Below are 23,390 nucleotides of genomic sequence, written 5' to 3'. Positions count from 1 at the left end.
TATATAATATTAAGGATAATGTCCCTTTATTCCTCTCCGTCTGCTAGGATCCATTTAAACAGATCTTTATCCCCAGGGTGTTCTCTCCATAATGGGACATGACAAGGTTGCCCCTTGTCTCCCCTTCTATACATCCTTACTATGGAACATCTGGCTATTGTCCTGTGAAATAACGCTACTATTAAGGGTATTACCAAGGGCCCTATCTATACTAAACTCGCCCTCTTTGCAGATGACCTGCTTCTGTTTGTGACACAACCACACTTGTCCCTGCCTTCAATACTGCAGGAGTTCAGGAAATTTGGTGTAGTAAGCAACTTTAAAGTGAACTACAGTAAATCAGAAATCCTCAATATTTAATTGCCAAAGACGGTCCTACAACAACTTTCGACCACATTTATTTAAAAGACCGGTTCCACTTCCATTCGTTATCTGGTAATCCACATACCAACGGATGCATCCCATCTTTTTTCTGGAAACGTCATTCCCCTACTCCTTAGAACCCAGGCGGATTTATCATTATATTCATCCAGACAGCTTTCATGGCTAGGTAGGGTGAATACTTTGAAAATGGATGTTCTTCCTTGGTTCCTCTATCTATTTCAAACAATCCCTATCTACATACCTACCTCATATTTCAGGAAGCTCCGTCAGATGTTTTCCAAATTCATCTGGAATGCGGCCCGTCCCTGAATATGCTATGAAACGCTCCCTCTTCCGAAAGCTCAAGTGGCTGGAGCCCTGGATGCTTCTATATATCCTAAGGCATCGGTACTCACTCGTATACTGGACTGGTTCCATCATTCCTCATCTAAACTTTGTGTTGAATTGGAAAGCAATTTAAACCCATTTGATCTCTTCACCCTCCCTTGGACCCCTTCAATCCACTGTAGGGGCTCTTCACTCCTTAGTGACCTTATCCACCAAACTATTCAAATTTGGGACTGACTGACATCCTCTGGTGACATATCTAAACCGATGTGGCCTATGACCCGTTTTTTTGGGACCCCGGCCTTCCCACCGACTATGTGTGGGGTGGGGGTACAGATCCTGGTGAAAGGAAGATCATAGGCGACTTGCCCAAGTTCTTTGTGCAGACCCAACTTTAACAACAGATACCCCGTTCGGGTCATCTTCCCGACACCCAATACAGTGGCTTCAGAGACAGCAAGTAATATCTTATATTCGTATTCTCCCCTCTCTATTGGATATTCTAGCTAAACCATTGGGATTCACGAAAATGTTTCTGCAGGCCGACCCCCCCAACATGTGATCTCCCAACTTTACTGCTTTTTGCTCAACGCTTCTTCTCCTGACCTCCCATCATACACGCAGGCCTGGGAATCAGAGCTGCATCACTCTATTTCACTTATGTATTGGCAAAAATGCTTTATTTTGACACATAAGCTCTCTTTAGCCACTAAGACTCAGGAAAATAGGTTTAAGTTGGTGACCAGATGGTACAGATGCCCTTCGACTGTACAACATTTCCAAAGGTACCTTGCTCTACATCTGGTGGTATTGCCCTCCTGTAAAGAAATTCTGACAAACAATCTTTGACTTGTACTGCAAGCTGATGGCGACCTCTATTCAACCCTCACCTGGGGTAGCCCTTTTGTCTATGCTCCCTGGATCTCTCAAATCTGTAAAAAAAAGATGTACTGTTACACTTCCTGGCCAGGGTAGTGTTTCCCCGACACTGGAGATCGACAATCATACCTTCCCTAAGGGATTGGGCTACTGAAGTGGACCGTTTTAGGGACCTGGAATGTCTGTTGGCTTAGAAAACTGGAAAGTACGAGCAAATGTTCCGTTATTCCTCTGAGTTTTTTCTCATGGGCTGAAGGATGACCCAAATGCCACTACCTCCATAGCCTAGTTGAAGTGTAGCTTATCCCTGATCCTTCTGTCTTCTTTCTCTCCATTCCTTCCCCATTTTGACAATATGTGATCCCTACAGCATACACTTCTCTAATCGTAATAGTTTTTCAGTGTACTTCACGATGTCTTAATGATTTTTGTTCATATGATACCCATGATGTTGGTGTTGGTGCTTTGTACCTTATATACTTGTCCTGTTTTTCTATGTTATACATAGTTGCTGCCTTTAAGATCTACATTTCAGAAACTATCTCACCTTCTGAGAACTCATACTCTCCGTATGATACATTATGTGCGATACTGTTTACTTTGTGACTATGCTAATCTGTATTGGTTCATTTGTCAATAAAATAAGATTGAACTAAAATGAAATCAGTGACTTTTCCAAGTTTTAAAAGGGCACAAGAAATGGAATCTCAATGAACAGGTGCAGTTGTCTGTAATATCATACAGTTAAAGCGGAGCTCCACCCAAAAGGAATTCTGCTTTAAGTCCTCCTTCCCAGCTCCTGTTTGTGAAATGGAGCTTTTGGGGAGGGGGGGGGGGGAGCGGGTACCCGTTCCCACTTCTGCGATTGGAAACAGAAGTTCTCCTACCCGCCCTTCCCTCCCGAAGTCTTCTGGGAGACATGAACGGTCCCAGAAGACTTCTGGACTAGTCAGAGTGCAGCGCCGCTTGCTCATGCGCAGTGTGCACCCGGCTGTGAAGCCACAAGCTGTCACAGCCCGGTGCCCATAGTGAAGATGTCGGTGAGGGAGGACACACGGAAAGAAGACAGCGGGTGAAACTGACTGGGGTGAGCATACCGCTGGATCGCGGGACTGGTGAGTGGCTCTTTATTAAAAGTCAGCAGTTAGTTTTTGTAGCTGCTGACTTTTAAATTTCACTTCAGGGACTGGAGCTCCGCTTTAAGTTTCAGGTTCAACAGCTACAGTATGTGTTATAGTTGCATTCTTCAGTTTAACTGATTGGTATTTTTCAATGTTTTCCAGAGCAAAGCGTTGTGTGTTGCAATTCTGAGCACGCTTGTTCTTGATGGAGAATCAGTCTACAGCTTGACAGCCAATCCAATCTTCTTAGTGCTGGCCAGAGTAATCTTTGTGAACCTGAGGAACAAACTTACAGCATTCCAGGTAAGAAATGATCTGTGTCTGAAGACGTGTTAGGCATAGATGATTGCATATTGTCAGTTGTTCTTTTAGGCATTCTCCAAATGGCCTATGTAATCTTTCTAGTTCTAATTTTATTTAATGTGTACTTAATCCACACAGTAAATTAAATACATGTTCATGGACATAAACTCTCAGTACGCATGACCCTCTGGGTGTAAGCATTTGTGTAATAAATGAATCATATTATATCGTAAATTATTTCCATATATTAACAAGTACAAGCAGTGTATAGGTATGCATGGTTTAAATTGGATTTTAAACATTTTACTTATATTGTCTATATTTACTGTCTCTCTTTTTTAATTGAACTAAGGAAAACTAAAATAAAACAATTGTATTTGTGCACAAAGAACTATTTACACTAGTTACTGTCATTGAGTTGTAGGACAGTTCAGTAGGCAGTTACATCACCAACATTTATTTGTAAGAAAAAAAAAAACAACAAAAAGCAGCTTAATTCCCACTTGTACTAGATAGGTGGGCCTGGAAATTCAGTCACAGGGGGTTCTCCTTGCCATAGAACATATAAGTGACTGCAAAATCGGGGGCTTTTCTGCCTCCCTCTACAGGGGCATTTTATTTAGTAATGTTATCGCAGGATTGCTGTGACAGACATCCCAAGTTCTGAATTATCTATAAGTGGAACTCCAGGCTCTAACTAAGCCAAAAATTACCCTGTAAAAGTAAGATGCTTATACAGTGCTGCACATAAATGAGTACACTCAAACAGATTTGTCAGAAAACCTTTACTTTCCTTTCAGAATCAACATTTCCTATAGGACACTATACTACAAAATACTCCCACAAATGCGGGCCATTGATTGCAACCAAGGTTTGTTAATTTACACACAAAAAAAAGTATTTTTCCTAACAAATTATTCAAGACCATGTTGCAAAAAATGAATACACCCCGATAAAAGTCTATGGAGCAAAGCTAAATTTTAGACAACAAAATCCTAATTAACAAGAATTCAACCAAAGGTGAGTCTAATCATTAAACAGGTGTCCAGCAGAGAGTTGATTATAAAAGGGCGTTACTTAACAAAGAAAACTCCTTCCCATTTCATGCTGTCAGCAATGGCACCACATGGAAGAGAAATGTTACAATGCCCGGGAAAGAAACAAATTTCTTTACACAAGAAAGGTGAATGCTACAAGATGATCAGCAAAGCTTTAATTATCAGTCAGAATACTGTAGCAAAAGTGATACAAAAATGTAACAAAGCTGGAACTGCAACCATCTCACAGAGACATCCAGGTCGTTCACGGAAGTTAACACTTCGACAGGAGCATCTTCTGATGAGAAGGGTTGAAGAAAACCGCCATGCAAGTTCACTGCAGTTAGCTAAAGAAGTACAAAGCCAAACTGGGGTGATTGTTTCCCGTGACACAATATGGCATACACGGCAGAAGAATGGCATGCATGGGTGTTGTCCACAAAGGAAGCCTCTCCTAAAGCCCATGCACAAACCAGCCCGCCAAGAATTTGCCAGGGCCCATGATGGAAAAGAATATGACTACTGGGACTCTGTACTCTGGAGTGATGAGACAAAGATAAATGTTTTTTGGAGCCGATGTCTTTAAAACTGTATGGCGTCGCAAAGGTAAGTACAAAAAATGCATGGTGCCTACAGTGAAACATGGTGATGGCAGTGTCTTCCTGTGGGGTTGCATGGGTGCTGCTGGTGTTGTGGAGCTGCATTTCATTGATGGTATCATTAATTTACAGATGTACTGCTCTATATCGAAAGAGAAGATGCTACCATCACTCCGTGCCCTTGGTCGTAGTGCACTTTTTCCAATGTGACAATGATCCAAAACACACATCTAAGGACCACTGTTGCATTTCTGAAGAAGAACAGGGTGAAAGTGATTTAGTGGCCAAGTATGTCTCCTGATCTGAACCCAATCGATCACCTATGGGAAATTCTGAAGAGGCGAGTTGAGCATCACTCTCCATCCAGCATCCAGGCTGTAAAAGAGGTCGTTCTTGAAGAATGGAAAAAGATAGTTGCAATATGTCGCCAATGTTTTCATTCCATGCCTAGAATACTTGGTGCTGTCCTTAAAAATCATGGAGGTCATTAGGGTTGTCCCGTTACTAGTATCAGTACCGATACCGAGCATTTGCGCGAGTACTTGTACTTGCACAAATGCTCCTGATGCCTAATCCGATAGCTGGGAATGAGGCAGCATTGCTCGCAACCGGAAGTCAGCGGGAGGAGAGGGCAGAGAAGAGAGCGAGTCGGTACCGGAAGTGACGTTCCGTGTCTCCATCAGCGGGTGAACATCCCGACACCCATCTTGGTACACCCTGCACTCGGGCGCAGTAAGTCTTAGAGATCCAGATGGATGGCTGTCCTGGAAGGAGATGGAAGCCCCGGATCTCAAAGGACATCTCCTTTAGACTGGACCAGCTTCAGTGGTGTTCACCAGACCTTCTTCTGTGATGACCTTAAAGTGAGTAACTCCCCACCAAGTTCACTATATGGACCACTTATGTATTTATGCATGTTGATCATATCCCCCTTTAATCTCTTCTCAAGAGAGAACAAATTTAGTTCAGGTAACCGTTCCTCATAGCTAAGCTCCTCCATGCCTCTTATCAGTTTGGTTGCTCTTTTCTGCACTTTCTCCAGTCCCCCAATAATCTGTTTATGAACTCGTGCCCAAAATAGATCTGCAGGGTCAGCAACCTTTTTCAACTTAAGGGCCAGATTCAATGTATGTGAATGCATGGAGGGCCGCATTCACCTGCTAATAAATTAAGATAAACATCCGAACATATTAATATGAAACAGCACAGGTTTACCTCACTTTAAGGTGCTTCACTAATCCAAAGCCAGTTCACGCTGAGGCTGGGGTTTCGGATTTTACTGTCCCCCTCCCCCATCCTGGCACCCATGGGTGGCTGGTGCCAGCCCTGCCAGCCAACATGGTCTGAAGATGGGGTTCCTGCCCATAGGAGAGATGGGGGCCCCGTCCCCAGGGGTGATGGGGTCCCTTTCCTCAGGGGAGATGGGGTCCCTGTCCCCGGGAGAGAAGGGGTCCCTGTCCCCAGGGGTGATGGGGTCCCTGCTCGGGGGGGTGATGGGGTCCCTGTCCCAGGGGAGATGGGTTTCCTATCCCCAGGGGTGATGGGGACCCTGTCCCCAGGTTAGAAGGGGTCCCTGTCCCCAGGGGTGTTGGGGTCACTATTAGGGTAATCCCTATTGCAGTGTCCTCTGTCTCCTCTCCCCCCCCCCACTGTAGTGTTCTCTGTCCCCTGAACCCCCCCCCCCCCTACTGCCACCGTAGGGATCAAAGTCTTTACCAAGTAACTAAAGACCTGTTAGTTTAAATTCTATAGTTGGGGATATTCTAAGTAACAGACATTATGGATTCACGAAAGACAGAAGTTGTCAGACAAATCTGATTTTTTTACAAGGAGGTAAGCAAAACCTTCTTGGACAAAGGAACGGCTGTGGACGTAGTATATTTAAATTTTGACAAAGCGTTTGACACAGTTCCCGCACACATGGCTAATGTGCAAGGTAAAGTCTACAGCAGGGGTTGGCAACCCATGGCTTGCACCCGGCCGGCCACCGCTGAATGTCTGGCCCGTCAGTGCCCATGATTAATTCACAGGCCCGCGGACATTTTCACACCAGAAAAATCCCCTAATAAGCATGACCCTCTTATTAGTGGGTGAAAAAGCGCTTGTACCCCTCAATAAAAACAAAAGTATGCCCACTCACATCTAATACATGTAAAGCATTAGCCATTTACAGCGCAAGCCCTGCTTTCTCCCACATGCCTCCCAAAGGGGTCCTGTGCGGCTTCAAAACGTTGCACCGTTCCCTTTGTGATGTGATCATTCTTCAATAAATAAAGCTTTTCGGACTACATTGATGATCCATAGTGTGCTGGTAAATGTAAACTTTGATCTGCGATTGTTCCAATTTCCAGCTGAATGTTGCTGCAACACTGACAACTTTTTGAGCCCGACTCAGAAATATGTGATTTAATTAACAATACCGTGCTTTCTCCTAGGACCTCCGGTTGTATGTAGCACTTCCTGTAACCCCACCCCAACGTGTTTTGTCCTGCTAATGTCTTCAGGGTGCATACTTTTATTTGCAGGGCTCCTGGAATCCCCCTGAGGGGTGTAAGCGCTTTGTGACTGATAAATAAGAGGGTCATACATAGTTATCTGGTGAGTTTTCTGGTGTGACGGTGTTGGCAAGTGGGTGATCAGTTCATAAAAGGGGAAGATGCACTATGTGGAATATTACAATTGAAGAGGAACATTGAGCACCTTTTAGTGGACACTGGGCAATAACAAGCACTGGACACTTTTTGGACTCTGATGCATTTTATTTGTAGTTGATGCACTTCATTGGTTGGTAGCGCTGTGATATAGTATGCACATTGAGTAGCACAAATTTGACACAGCAGCTTTGAAGTTTGCATTAAGTTATATATAACATTTTTTTTAACCGTGGCATGGGTTTTTTGATATTTATTTGCCCAATACAATATAGACATGCCTATAAAAGAAGCAAATAAATACTTGCCTTTCCTTCTGTGGCCAAACGCAGTTCATTTCACCAGAAATCACTGGCTGAAGTCTAAAGAGATGTTGATGTTCTGGGAGTGGTGGTCTCCTGGCTTTTCCATAGTGCTTTTTTAAATAAAATGTTGCATGTGAAAAATATTAAGCTATATTGAATATATTCAACACGTGCTAACGTGCTGTAAACTCATAAAAATGTTAAAGTGCCCTTATATCAGTCTTTTCATATAGCAGCCAAATGATGTGAACACATTATATATAATCATAAATCAATAAAGTACAATAGTGCAAAAAAAAAAGATAAAGTGCTCTTATGTCAGCAAATTCATATAACATCCAGCAAAGGTTATAAAAATAGTTAAATGTCCAAGTGATTATGTGACAAAAAGTCTTGTATTCAGATATAGTGGGAGCTTCAGTCTTTGCATAGTGTTTGACGTTAAGCACAGATTATCTTTGATTTTGTTCCCACAGTATTTAATGGTTCCTCCCCCTGACCTTCAAAGAAAGGAGCTACTGCCCAATGTGGGGGGGGGGGGGGGGGGGAGAGATACCTGGCAGACTTACAGTTTCAGATGTATTGGTTTCCCTTTGGACTTTAGCAGCGAAAACTCCTGAACTATGGAATTTTAGGTGTGAGGTCCACCCTGAAAGCTATGTCACTGGCAGTCCTGTAGCGGGCAGGAACTCACCACCAGCAGGATTGCTTCGGAGGACATGGCATAGAGTAAGAAATGATGTACTTATCTCTCAGTCGGCGATAAGTGCTTTTTTCCTTTTTCTTTAAGAAGTTGATTTATAAAGTTATTATTTAGCATTTTTTTTTTTTTTTTTTTTTTTTTTACAAATGGTTTTTTTTTTTTTTTTTTCATTTAAAGTGTTACTAAACCCTGAACCTGCATTCACAATATCTGGTCTCCCACAGTACACAGAACATGGAAATGCAATCATTTTAGTAAATATGAACTGCTAAATACCTTTTCTCATCTGCAGTATATAGCAGTCTTGTGACTTCTATCAGTGTCTTAAGCTTGTAGGGGGAGTTTTCATTCTCCCCTAATAGTCTGTCTGGACAGTGCTGATTGGTCCTGTGCTGATCACATGCACTCTCCCTAGAAAAAAAAATCTCTAGCAATACACACCAAACTGAGCATGTGCAGCCTGACTCCTAATGCTCTGTTCTAGCGAGAGATGGGTTGGAGTTAGTTAAAAAAGAGGAGGATCAGAGAGACACGATTACACAGCCTTTATACACAATGCAGATGATTAACCCCTGAGTATAACAAGTATGCTTTACTGCCTATCCAGACTGATTTTACTGTTGTGGGTTTAGTAACACTTCAAGGATGGGGGCTCACAGAATTTCAGATCTTACATTATTTCATGCAAGGTTCACTATAATTGGTGCTTTTAGGGATTACTGATGAAGGATTTAGCTTAGCCTATTAAACAAGAGAGCTAAGGAATAACTCGCTTTTATTAAAAAAAAAAAAAAAAAATTCAAAGACCAAGAAAGCATAAAATAAGTGTAGTTCTTTGAGATGCAAGTTTAAAGATTTCCGTTTATGTTCATCTGTTTATGCACTGATTGTTTGGGTTTAGAAAGCAGAAAAGTGACCTTCATTTAAAGTGGTTGTAAAGCCAGAAGGTTTTTTATCTTAATGCATTCTATGCATTAAGACAAAAAGTCTTTTGTGTGCAGCAGCCCCACTAACACTTACCTGAGCCTAGCTCGATCCAGCGATGTTGCACAAGAGACTCGGCTGTTCGGGACTCTCCCTCCTCCTTGGCTGAGACAGCAGCAAAGTGCCATTGTCTCCTGCTGCTGTCAATCAAGGTCAGTGAGCCAGTGAGGAGAGAGAGAGGGTGGGGCCGGGCTTGGCTCGGGTGTCCCATGGCAAGTTGCTTGCTGTGGGGGCATTTAACAGGAGGGAGGGGCCAGGAACGCTGAAGAGAGACCCGAGAAACAAAAAAAACAAGACTTTAGTCTTTAGTATCAGTTTAATTTAAAAATATGTCTCCTTACCAATGTTCAAAGTTCCAGATGAGATTGGTCACTTCTCAATTTAAAATAAAGCTAACAGTGCCATTTTGTCCATCCTTGACCTGAATGGATCTACTAAACCGTTTTGTGCCACAGCTGATAAAATACATATCCAGGTCTATCAAGGTAAGGTCTGCTCAGGCCTACAGCACACCACTCAGCGCCAAATGGAACAATTGATGTCAAAAGAGAGCAAAACTAAAGACTGGGGGAGATGATAACACTCAGTATCTATGCAGAGTGATCTAAAGGACAGCAGCCGTTTTAGAAAATCATAAGATTAAAAACAAATATTATTAATAATAGTATATATAAACCAGACGAGTAGACATATACTACAAACAGCGCTAATTGTTGAGCAAAGATAAATATAAAATCATGCGGCCAACTACGCACAAAAGCAATCAAACAGAGAGGTAGAGAGTCTGTGAAGTGCTCAGAAAAAAGTCCATCAGTGACAATACAGTCGTATCTTAGTGTGCGCCTTCCACCAGTCAGCAGAAATTCACCCTGTGTTGACACTCTCCCCCTAGGGGATCGAACTCACCAGATCTACTAATTTAAAAAGCCTCCAAGAACAAAAGGTCTTCTCAGCACCACTCTCTCAGTACCGCTCCTGGGGGTTCAGGGGGGGGGCCACAACTCCAAACAGATGAATGCCAGAAAGAGAAAATTGTGTGCACATAGCGTAATTCTGTTTATTAAATTGTACCCCACAATCTTCATAAAAAACCCCTCATTCTATATACGTACACAATAAAAGCAGTTAAACAAGCAAAAACGTATATGGGTAGCGTGTCACCGTTCAGAAGACCAGCCGATTCGATATCCAGGGGAACAGGTCACTTCCTGGTTGTGGATCGGGCCGTGGTGGAACGCATACCTCACTTCCGGCGTCGTGTAAGCCACGCCCTGACGCGTTTCGTCATATCCTGACTTCGACAGAGGGCGTGGCTACACGGCGTCATGCAAGGCTTATATCACCCGCCCCAATCACAGCTACCAATCGCAGAACATCCGGCCCGACGTCAGGCGCACAACGTCAGACAAGGAGCTCAGCGGTGGTTCAGCATAGGAAGAAAGGGGGGGCGTGTCAAACCTAGCTGCACATAGTCAGTGACTGTGGCGATGTGTCAGGATCAACGAGCGATCGCTCATCTCATAGGTCCACACAGCGCACAAACCTGCACAGTCACTAGCCGGCATAACAAACAAATATCACTGCAATACAAACAGACATGATTACATAAACTTAAAGATTACTCAGATATCAACATAATCTTAATGATAGAGCAAACACTTACAAGCTATGATTTCATAAATATTTTCAAGCATAAGAGAAATTAGTTAAATAAACAGTATATATTAAAAATCATATCCCGATAAAGGACATGCAAGTAAAAAATAGATAAATCAATATAAGTTGAATTAATATAGATTAAAAAGCATCAGTATCAAAAAAAGGAATATAAATCTATATCCCTCGGAGATAACAGCATATCACACACATATATAATAAAGGTCATAATGAGGGTCATGCAAAAAATGACATTATAAATAAATAGTAGACATTGATTAAAAAACTCTGCTTCAGAGATAATCATTGCTCAGTTAATAGACACTGTAATCATTAAAATTACCAAAAAATATTAATACAAAATTACTTTTAGGAATCACTGATAAAGCAGTTGATGTCTAGGTCAACGTTTAACCCCTTTGGCGACAAGGTATCAGCCAGGAATATCCACTGGGTCTCTCTTTTGGAGAGATCACGAACCAGATTAGAACCCCTCCATTTCTGCTTGAGGTGGTCGATACCCCAAAACTTAAGACCCGACGGGTCCTGATTGTGTTTAAGTTTAAAATGTAAAGAGACGTTGTGGTCTTTAAAGCCCAGTTTGATATTGGCTATGTGTTCAGCAATTCTTACTCTTAGAAGCCTTTTTGTGCGCCCAATATAAATCAAATCGCACGGGCATTGGAGAGCATACACCACATGCGACGTATTGCATGTGATGAATTCACCAATGGCAAATTCTCTGCCATTAGAGGTCGACCTAAAATTTTCCACAGCCCTGAGAGGCCTATTGACCTCTCTGCAAGCTCGACATCGTCTACAGCTAAAAAAGCCTTTTCTGTCCCAGATAGTGGGCAACCTGGACGGGGGGGTCAAGTACTTTCTGCACTATTTTATCGGCAATACTCAGAGACTTTCTGTAAATAAACTTGGGTCTGCGTGGCAAGACCGAGTGTAGAACTCTATCCATCAGCAAAACATGCCAATGGGACGCAATAATGTCCTCCACCTCCCTATACTGGGAATGGAATTCTGATATAAAGCTCCATTCGTGGCTTTCTCTAGCCATTACGAGTGGAGCTTCATCAAGCAAGGTGGCTCTAGGTTGGAGAGCCAGTTCATGTATAATGGAGTCCAACATCGTCTCTTGGTACCCCTTCTCCATGAATTTTTTCTTTAAAACTTGGGCTTGCACTAAAAAATCTGTATCCTCCGAACAATTCCTTTTTATTCTCGTTAATTGGCCCTTGGGAATGTTCTTAAGCCACATCGGATGGTGGCCACTCGTGGTAGGTAAGTAGCTGTTAGAGTCGGTGGGCTTAAAGTAAACTTTGGTTGCCAGACAATTCCCTTTCCTAAAAATAGTGACATCCAAGAAGTGTATGTCACTCTGGCTGGCCTCACTGGTTAAAACAATATTATTAGTGTTAGAGTTAAGTTCTCTCAAAAATTCGTGGAGACTATCACTAGTACCATCCCAAATAAAGAATAAGTCGGTCGTCTATATACCTCCTGTATAGCAATAGTTGGTGGCGGGCAACCGAGAAAATAGTTTTGTCCTCCCACTCACCCATAAACAAGTTTGCTATACTAGGGGCAAACATATCCAGGTCTGATTATGTGTGTAGTCTGTTTATGTTGGGCCCTTGAGAGACCTTTCAGCAGGAGGCAGTAACAGACAACAAAATGAGCAATGGGTACGAGCTATCAGTCATTCCTTTAATATAAATAATTACATTAGCTTTTCGTTTTAAAAAAATACAGCATTTTATTTTGTATACTGTGAATATTACTTAAGAATTGTGCACTGTTTGCATTAAAATAATTACATGAATGAGTTTTTAATTATGCACCCTTTCACTACTTTTCAACTGCCTAGCTGGCACTTTCTTTTTCTGGTGCATAGTTCTCCTCATGCTGCAAATAATATAGAAGTGCCCAGTGAATATAATTTAGAAAATGCAATTATGTTTTGCTTTCTAATGTTTAGAGATATGCACTAAAAATGTGTGTCCATTTATGCGCAGGATAATAAGGCTGAGAGATTCATAACATAATGGTATGCCTAATCAGACAATATTTTATCTGGACAGGTAATCCTCAATATAGTGCACCAATCACTGGAGCTGATAATGGGGGGAGGAGAGTGTATCATGATCCTGGAGATAAGGAGGTTAAAGAAGGCAGAGGGGGAACTGATCCTCGAGCACAAGTAGAAGAGGCAGAGCATAAGTCAATCATGGACTAAGGAAAAAAAAGATGAGGCATGATTGTTTCTGATCATGAATGTGAGGGTGTGGAGGTGGCAACTAGTTATAGTTAGAGAGAATTAAAGGAGGCAGAATGTAAGCTGATCATTGCAGTGCATTCGGAGAGTAAAGGTGACCATGGAGCCTTGGGAGAAAAAACAGGATATTTTTATTCCTTTGAAATAATTGTAATTACATATTGAAAGAATGTTAATAATCCTATTCGCTCATAGTATTGTTTAGAAACTTTATTTCTGTTCATGTATGTACATGAGTCATGCTGATGATGTGCAATCTGTGCTTCCAGGTTATGCTTTGCTGATCCTCTTATCTCAGTATGTGCTCTGTCTGCCTCAATAGAAAATCTGCAGTCTCTAATGACATAAAATGTCCACAGTGCTCTAGAAACTAAAGCATAGATCTTTTTCTTGGCTTTTATATATTAGAACCTGTATCTGCCAACTCTTACTTCTGAACAAGCCATGTCTATAACTAAACCATGGTAAATAAAAGTTTATCTTCTATGATACAGAATACATTTTTCTTTAGTGTTTAAGCTGTGCTGAATTTCAGCATAAAATATTTGAGAATGGGATAAGGAAAACATGTGGACTCATAACATGGGTAGTTAAACTGCTAGCCTTTGGGGTTCATGAATTCTACTTTTTTTTCATTTTTTAACAAAACCAGCAAATTCAGAATTTAGGATAAAGCGGAGTTCCAGCCTTTTCAGAAAAATAAACACTGTCACATGGTCGCATCTTGTACAATGCATTCCGGCATATGTAGTAAATGAACACTTTTTGGTTAGATAGTTGTGCAAAGCACTCACTGTCATCTCCTTAGTAAGTGCGCTCCCATCTTCGGTGTGGGCGTCTGAAGTGCACTCGTAGCTCCTCCTGGGATACCCGATCTTGTGCATGTGCATTGTGTACAAAGCACGGTGCACTCGTATTGCAGAAGCTGCTTATTGACTCCTGGAATTAATGACACTTATATCTCAGCAGCCAATGGGCCGCAGGATGTGAGGTACCTTGCCGTGGCAAGGTACTGCGGAAGTGCACCTGTTTATTGCCCAAAATAGGTGATAAGCTCTGACAAAAAAAAAACAATCCACGATTCATGACAATGCGATCAGCAACACGGGGGGGCAAACATCAAAAATTGTGTGATACTCCGCTTTAACGTCACAAGAATGTACACAAATCTCAATTCTGCTGTCAACGGTATGGTGGCATCACATCCCAACCATATCCATCTATGTAGAGTAATTCATCCTTCAGTGAATTCTGTTTGAACTCCCAGAATCACCAGTTTTTGGTTTAGGATCATTTGAAGAAGCCTCTAGCATCCATAACCACACACAGAAGACAGCCCAACACAGGTTCTCAAATTCATCCATCTGGACACTGAATGTAAGCAGAATATGGAGACAGATAGTGCAGACTCCATACTACATACTTCTGAAACAGTATCAATTATAGTCACATGCTAAAGCAGAGGTAGGCAACCCTTTGAGCACAGTGTGCTGAAAAATGTTTTCAAAGAAATTGAGCGTGCCGATTTTATAACAAAAAAATTTCAACTTCACACTCTCAACCACGAAAAGGATTTTTTATAAAGTGAATGCTGTAAGCTATTTTAGTAATGAAAAATTAATATCCTGCACTCTTATGCCTCAGATCAGCCCCAATTCCTGAAATTCCACACCTCAGATGAGCCTCAGTTCCTGCACATTCACACCTCAGATTACTGTCCCCCTGTAAATCTGTTTCACCACTGTACCACCCTGCTCTTCTGTCCCACCATTGTAACCCCCTGCTCATCTGTCCCACCAATGTTCCCCCTTTCTCATCTGCCCCACCATTGTACCTCCATACACATCTGCTCCACCACTGAACCATCTTCTCATCTGTCTTAACACTGAACTTATCTGCTTATCTGCCCCACGACTGTAACTCCTGCACATCTGTACCACCTCTCTTCCCCCATGCTCTTCTGCCCCACCACTGTAACTCCCTGCTCATGTGTTTCACCGATGTACCTTCTTTCTCTTCTGCACATCTGCCCCACCTCTGTACTCCCTGCTCCTCTGCCCCACCGCTGTAACCCCCTGCTCATCTGTCCCACCAGTGTACCTCCTTTCTCCTCTGCCCCAACACTGAACCCCTCTGTTCATCTTTCCCACCACTGTAACCCCCTTCTCATCTGGCCCAACACTGAACCCCCCCTGCTCATCTGTCTCGCCACTGTTACCCCCTGCTCATCTGCCCCATCACTGTACCCCCCTGCTTTTCTGTCCCACCGATGAACCCCCTTCTCATCCCTTCCACCACTGTACCTACTGCACAAATCTGCCCCATCACTGTACCCCCATGCTCTTCTGTCCCACCACTTTAACCTCCCTGCTAATTTGCCCCATCAATGTACCCCTTTCCTCATCTGCCCCACCACTGTACCTCCCTGCACATCTGCTTCACCACCGTATCCCCATGCTCTTCTGTCTCACTACTGAATCACCTTCTCATCTGTCCTAATACTGAACCCATCAGCTCATCTGCCGCACCACTGTAACCTGCTTTCCCATCTGCTAGGGGTGTGCATATTCACTGGTCTCACGATTTGATTCGATTATGATTATCTGGTCAACGATTCGATTCCACGATGCATCACGATTACTGACGAGCTCACACTTCCGCTTGGGCCACCTAGGCGGCCCTTCCACTCTGCAATCTTCTGGGACACATCACAGTTCCCAAAAGATTGTCTCTGTGCTGATCAATGGCAGCTGGTGCTCAAAATGTTTGGGGGGTGCAAACAAACTGAAAAGTACTGAACCTCCCCCATCAAATGCAGCCACTGTGCCCTTCAAACGCAGCCACTGTGCCCTTCAAACGCAGCCACTTGTGCCTGTCAAACGCAGCCACTTGTGCCCGTCAAACGCAGCCACATGTGCCCGTCAAACGCAGCCACTTGTGCCCGTCAAACGCAGCCACTTGTGCCTGTCAAACGCAGCCACTTGTGCCCATCAAACGCAGCCACTTGTGCCCGTCAAATGCAGCCACCTGTGCCCGTCAAATGCAGCCACCTGTGCCCGTCAAATGCAGCCACCTGTGCCCATTAAATGCAGCCACCTGTGCCCATTAAATGCAGCCACCTGTGCCAATCAAATGCAGCCACCTGTGCCAATCAAATGCAGCCATCACTTCACTACCCCCCCACAATGCACGGGCTGCCACTGGTGCTGACATTTCCTTGACATTCCTGTTTGCACCTTCCAGCACACTAGGAGTTAACAGTGGAATGTGCAAAGGGAAGCCCAGGGACCTGTCAGCACGGAGCGTGAGGTATAAGTAGAGTACAAACAAATTTGTACTCTACTTACCATTGTTAAAATTACTTTGTTTTAATAAATGCCATGTTACAATGAATGATGTGCCCCGCTGTATGTGCTTTTTAAAAAAATATGGAACTTCATACTGAATTTCACAGTAAATACATCCCTGCTCATGTGACTGCCCGGCCCAGCCCGTCCCGCCTCTCTCCGCTTTCCTCTCTCCTGAGTCCTGACGTCAGTGGGGAATTTTCAGCCCCACCCGCTGACTATAGCTATCATATCAGTAGAGAGGTGAGCGGGGCTGAGAATTCCCCGCTGACGCCAGGACTCAGGAGAGATGTGAAACGTGAGAGGAGAGTGGAGAGAGGCGGGACGCGCCGGCTGGGCAGTCACATGAGCGGGATGTATTTACTGTGAAATTCGGTATTGACATGGACATTCACTGTAGTGTTCATTTAAGAATTTCACAGTAAATACATCCCACTCATGTGACTGCCCGGCCGGCCCGTCCCGCCTCTCTCCTCTCACGTTTCACGTCTCTCCTGAGTTCTGACGTCAGCGGAGAATTCTCAGCACCGCCCGCCTCTCTTCTGATATGATAGCTATAGTCAGCGGGCGGAGCTGAAAATTCCCCGCTGAGGTCAGGACTCAGGAGAGATGTGAGAGGAGAACGGAGAGAGGCGGCATCGGGGACACCTGAATCGCGATGCATCGATGCAACGATTAATTTTAGCACCCCTATCATCTGCCCCACTAACGTACCTCCTGCACATCTGTCTCACCTCTGTTCCCCCTGCTCTCTTGCCCCACCACTGTAACCCCCTGCTCATCTGCCCCACCAATACACCTCCTTTCACATGTGCCCCACTGCTCTACCCCAACAGTAAACCCCCCTGCTCATCTGGCCCAACACTGAACCCCCCTGCTCATCTGGCCCAACACTGAACCCCCCCTGCTCATCTGGCCCAACACTGAACCCCCCCTGCTCATCTGGCTCAACACTAAACCCCCCTGCTCATCTGGCCCAACACTGAACCCCCCTGCTCATCTGGCCCAACACTGAACCCCCCTGCTCATCTGGCCCAACACTGAACTCCCCTGCTCAACTGGCCCAACACTGATCCCCCCTGCTCATTTGGCCCAACACTAAACCCCCCCTGCTCATCTGGCCCAACACTGAACCCCCCTGCTCATCTGGCCCAACACTGAACCCCCCTGCTCATCTGGCCCAACACTGTACCCCCCTGTTCATCTGGCCCAACACTTGAACCCCCATGCTCATCTGGCCCAACACTGAACCCCCTGCGCATCTGTTCCACCTCTGAACCCCCTGCTCATCTGTTCCACCTCTGAACCCCCTGCTCATCTGTTCCACCTCTGAACCCCTACTGCTCATTTTCCACACATTGTACCCTCTTCTCATCTATGATATGCGTGATATGCAGAGTGGTGAAAAGAAGCAGAGATAAAACACAGTGGTGAAAAGAAGCAAAGATAAAACACATCTACCTGTCCTGGCACACTCATCCTGCTGATCCACCTCTCGCATCCAGCCCATGTGCTTCTATGTGATGTATGTGATGTCACATACAAGCATCTGGAATGGATGCGCTATGTTGCGCTCAGGTCAGGGGCATTTTCTGAAAGTAGTGGACCTGTGTGCAAGATCGGGCCCCCGCAGCTTAGAAAAAGTGGTTGGGTGTGATTTTCATTGCGCTGAATACTGGCTGTGGCTTAAAGGGACACAGAGTGGAGGGGTTCAGTAAGTAGTAACTGACGCAAGGGTTCAGGAATAATTTCAACAAAGTTCCCAGAAGCTCAACAGTAATTCCACAAACAGTCACCTGATTGGGGTTTTCTCAATCACAGTGAAATCCCTTCTTTCTGAGTTTGGTAGTGGAAACCAAGCGAGTCATCTTCCTCCAGATGGTGGATGGGGGGGCTAGCAGGACTGTGACTGGCTTTAGCAATGGCCAAGACAGTCCCCCTTCTCCTGGAAACAGGGACTGCCCCCCCCCCAGCAGAACTGCACCCAATTTCATCCCCATCACAAAAGCTGAGGATCGCAGCTACAGCAAATTTAGAGAACCAAACAATATTTTCCATCTTTTACAATGTGTGGGGGCACAGTGACTCCCCCTCAGTGCAGGTGTGCGGAGTTGGGAATTGTGAGATTGGAATGCATTAGTGTCTTACTGACACTTCCCTGTGCTGCTCTGCTGATGGGGAGAGAGTCGAGTGCTGGCAAAAGAGGCTTCGCGTGTCGGGGGTTGCCTACCCCTGTGCTAAAGTGTAAGAGAGTTCTGTTGTTACATCTTAGGATGTAGTTAGCACGAACTGTATTATCTATTGATCCAAAAAATAACGCGCTACAACAACCTTAGTATTCTAGTGGCTTAGTAGACTATTCTATACAATATATAATACTATATAAGTCCAGTTGCTTTTCACTTGAACGCAATAAACCTTGGAAAGATAACATAGCTACATAGTATATGATTTTACTGTGACAAAGCTCTTATGTCCGTTGACCTGCATACAATAAGGTACACCAGCCTGTAATCTTGTAATTTTCACTTTTCACAAACAAAATCCTTCTCTGTGCATCTCTTGTAATCTCAGCAAAATTACAGATGGCTGCTTACTTTGAGCATTTTTACTTCTTCACTTTCAGTTCATGACTGTGTGGCCCTAGGCTGATTTAAAAATATTAGGAGAAAAGGAACCCCCTGTCAGGTTTTTTTCCTATTATGGAGATTACCTTTCTTTACCTATTCATAAACAAAGCAAGAAGTGAGGGGAAATCCTATTTTAGACCATTGTCACTGGAACAGCTGTCCCTAATGAAAGGTTTCCTTACACCTTCTGCTTTGTGACAACTCAAAAGTCAATACATGAAGCCCATTATGGATTGTTCATTTGTAAGTACCATCATCCCCAATTATTGTGTAACTAAAAATCTGCAGTAATGCAGGACTTTAATTCCAGCCATCCCCATGATTAAGCTCCAAGGGGCGGAGCGAAACGTGTTGGGGGCATGGCTTGGCTGGGGTCCGAGCTGAGGCTGCCATTCATCTCACTTCATGCACATGAGTCTGATCCATGATGTGCGACTTGTGGATCTTTGCTTTGCTTTCAGCACATATGTGATCTTACAACCACTGTTTACCTCCACCATCACAGGAGCAAGCTCTTTCTCTGATTCAAACCCACTCACATGTGCTTTTTCTCCCTGAGTAGCTCTGAGCTCAGCGTTTGAGAGCTCACTTCTGTGATGGTGGAGGTGACCAGTAAGAGCTAGGAAAGTCTTTGCATTGTCCTAGCAACAAGGCAGGACGGGATGGTGTGATCTCTGGTAAAGGTGGATTATGCCTTTAAACATGGTCACTGGAGTCAAATAGCCCAGTTAAACATAGTCACTGTGGACATAACTAGAACTAGATGGACTTGTGTCTTTTTTCAACCAAACTATGTAATTTGTATTATGTGTGTGTTTTTTTTGTTTGCCATTTGTTGTACATTGAAGACACAAATAGTTCCTGTTATCACTTTTGTATAAATACCTGTCTTTCAGTTGGTGCCCTGGTGGACTATAAGGTGTATTTCCATTCACCAGAAATTACTTGAGGAGAGATCTTCTGAACTATTTGCTGTTGCACAAGCCAGTATAAATGAAGGTAGGCCTTTTTTTTTATTGTCAACTACATATAATGAAAAGTGATATCTTAATAATATAGTACAAGAGCCTGTCTGGATCTTCAGAGACTTTGGGTTATAGGCTGCTAACTTTAGATGATTGGACACTGGCAAAGCTTCTTAACATGCCCCCCTTGGGCATGCAGCTTATAACTCTTATCATTCTTTTTGCCAGTGTCTTGTAGGTGGTGCACCTCTTCTCTCTTATGGGAATGTTTCTATGCTTAACTAGTTTAGCATAGTTTAGTTTTTACCTATTTACTTTAAATTCTTCAATAAACTCTTCACTGCATTTTACTATAACAATAAAAGCAGTGCATCTGGATCTGTGCAACCTTAGTAATTACTTGGGAACCATACCCTGACCCCATGCTGTAGGAATGGCCTGTAATGTTGCTTTGGTGCAGTTTAATACAACACATAAATTTATAAATGTAAATTGGACAAAACAGGAATACTTGGCCTTCATAGACATTCAAAATGCCCACCTCCATATTCCCATTTACCCATTTCAGCTTATAACTCTCCCCCACTTTTTTTGCCAGTGTCCTCTAGGTGGTGCACCTCTTCTCCCTTATGGGAATGTTTCTATGCTTAACTAGTTTAGCTTTTACCTATTTACTTTGAATTCTTCAATAAACTCTTCACTGCATTTTACTATAACAATAAAAGCAGTGCATCTGGATTTGTGCAACCTTAGTAATCACTTGGGAACCATACCCTGGCCCCATGCTGTAGGAATGACCTGTAATGTTGCTTTGGTGCAGTTCAATACAGCACATACATTTATAAATGTAAGTTGGACAAAACAGGAATACTTGGCCTTTATATACATTCAAAATGCCTACCTCCATAATCCCATTTACCCATTTCATCAGCGATTTTTGTGTTTAGGAGACAAACCCTCAGATTTATCACAATGTAGTTTGGCCTATCCGCTGCACCCAGAGTATCCCATGCTTGAACCTTAAGATCCAAGAGACATCCTTCAGTAAGATTCTTCAAGAGAGTTCTAGGCCTCATGGTTACCTCTTTCGAGGCTGTTCCTTTCGCTCATTTCCACTCAAGGCCCCTGAAACTCTACATTCTGCTTGCCTGGAACAAACGCATTCCACATTTCAACTTCCCTATGCTTCTCTACAGTCAAGCAATTAACTCCCTAACTTGATGAATTGGCAATCCAGCCATGGAAATAGGAAAGTTCTTTCTGCCACCCTCATGGAAGGTGATAGCAGATGCAGGCTAGGGGGGAGTGTTTCAATCTCTCACAGTTCAGGGAACCTAGTCACCTAGATAAGCAATGCTCCCCATCTAACATCTTGGAACTCAGAGCAATAAAATTGACCCTGAACCACTTGAACCCTCCTTCTCCAAGGACACCCATATTAAACCAGGAATCGGACAGCTTTAAGAGAAAGTACGTCTGATCATACTCTATATGCAAGAGAACTGCCCAGTAATCTCTACTGTTCACATATTAGGAGTGTAGGAAGGTGGATTTCCTCATTTGTCACCGCCTGGACAAAGAAATGGGTTACTCCAGATGTGGAAATCTTGGCCTCCAGGTTCAACAAGTTACACACATCTTTGGCCAGGACTAAGTTCACTCTAGCACTGGCATCAGATGCTCTAGTAATTCAGTGGACTTTGTTCAAGTTAACATGTACATTTCCTCCAGTACAGATTCTTCCTCTGTAAAAAAAAAAAAAAAAAAGGAAAAGAAGAAATTGATGTATCTCATTACATCAAATTGGCCTGGAAGAACCTGGTACACAGACAAGCTCACACTTCTAAGAGAAGACCCCTGGCCTCTCCCAAACAGGCTAAATATGCTATCTCAAGCCCCTCTCTGTACCACCCTGCCTCTCTTTACCAGAATGGCTGTTAAAGCCCAGGTTTCGAGGAATGGGGTATATCTCACTCTGCCATTCCCACATTACTCGAAGGCAGAAAAGCCATTTAGAGAAATACAGTACCTGACTGCGAGAATGTGATTCCAGCGTGATCCCATCACGCTGGTTCTCGGCGACAGGGTACTGTGCATGTTGCGCTGGCTCGCTCATCGGGAAAGGAAAACTGTTTTTCTCCTTTCACGATGAGCGACAGGCAGTGCTGACAGCTGTCTGGTATGAGTCATGAGGGGGAATGCCGCGCCAAATTTTAAATAAAAAACCGGCATGGGTTCCCCCCCAGGGGCATACCAGGCCCTTAGGTCCGGTATGGATTTTAGGGGGAACCCCCATGCCGAAAAAACGGCGTGGGGGTCCCTCCAAAATCCATACCAGACCCTTATCCGAGCACGCAGCCCGGCCGGTCAGGAAAGGGGGTGGGGACGAGCGAGCGGCTCCCCCCTCCTGAACCGTACCAGGCCGCATGCCCTCAACATGTGGGGGTGGGTGCTTTTGGGCGGGGGGGCGCCCTGTGTCCCCCCACCCCAAAGCACTTTGTCCCCATGTTGATGAGGACAAGGGCCTCTTCCCGTCAAGCCTGGCCGTTGGTTGTCGGGGTCTGCGGGCGGAGGGCTTATCGGAATCCGGGAGCCCCCTTTAATAAGGGGGCCCCCAGATCCCGGCCCCCCACCCCAGGTGAATGAGTATGGGGTACATCGTACCCCTACCCATTCACCTGGGGAAAAAAATGGTCAAAAAAACACACTACACAGGTTTTTAAAGTAATTTATTAGTCAGCTCTGGGGGTCTTCTTCCGACTTCGGGGGTCTTCTTCCGACTTCTCCCCGCTCTCCGGCCTCTTCTCCCGGTGTCCAGGTCTTCTCCCGCTCTCCGGATCTTCTGCCGGGCTCCTCCGCTATCTTCTGTTCTTTTGTTGCTCTTTTTCTAGTGGTGGCCCGGTCTTCTCCGCCATCTTGTTCCTTCTTCTCTTCTTCCGATGGGCACGTTTGTTGAGTTCTCTCGAGCCCCAGGTATTTAGCTCCGAAACGGTTCTTAAATGAACCAAGGGATTGACCGATCGGATTCATTTGAAGGAAAGCTTATATGCTTAAATAAATGGTACTTGAGCATAGCAAAGAAGATGCAGTGATCCTGCGATGTTTTGCCTGTAACGTGACCTTCAGTCACTGGACTCTGCGTAGTGGAATCATGGACATCCCAGAGCTAAGGCATTCCTGCATGGAGCTATACAGGTCCAAGGGAATGGACC

The 23,390-nt window shown here is 44.1% G+C and overlaps 1 protein-coding gene across 1 annotated transcript in view; it reads left to right on the top strand.

Moving 5' to 3' along the window:
• TTC27 (tetratricopeptide repeat domain 27) overlaps positions 1 to 23,390 on the top strand; it is a 795,933-nt gene that overhangs the window by 161,968 nt on the left and 610,575 nt on the right. The window contains exons 5-6 of the mRNA XM_073627729.1: positions 2,874 to 3,014; positions 20,110 to 20,212. Coding sequence (XP_073483830.1) covers positions 2,874 to 3,014; positions 20,110 to 20,212 — 244 coding nt within the window. The remainder of the gene's footprint in view (positions 1 to 2,873; positions 3,015 to 20,109; positions 20,213 to 23,390) is intronic.

This window comes from Aquarana catesbeiana, linkage group LG04 (assembly GCF_042186555.1).
Source record: "Aquarana catesbeiana isolate 2022-GZ linkage group LG04, ASM4218655v1, whole genome shotgun sequence".
NCBI lineage: Eukaryota > Metazoa > Chordata > Amphibia > Anura > Ranidae > Aquarana > Aquarana catesbeiana.
Note: the sequence above shows the minus strand (reverse complement) of the source record. Positions and strands in the feature narration are given on the sequence as shown.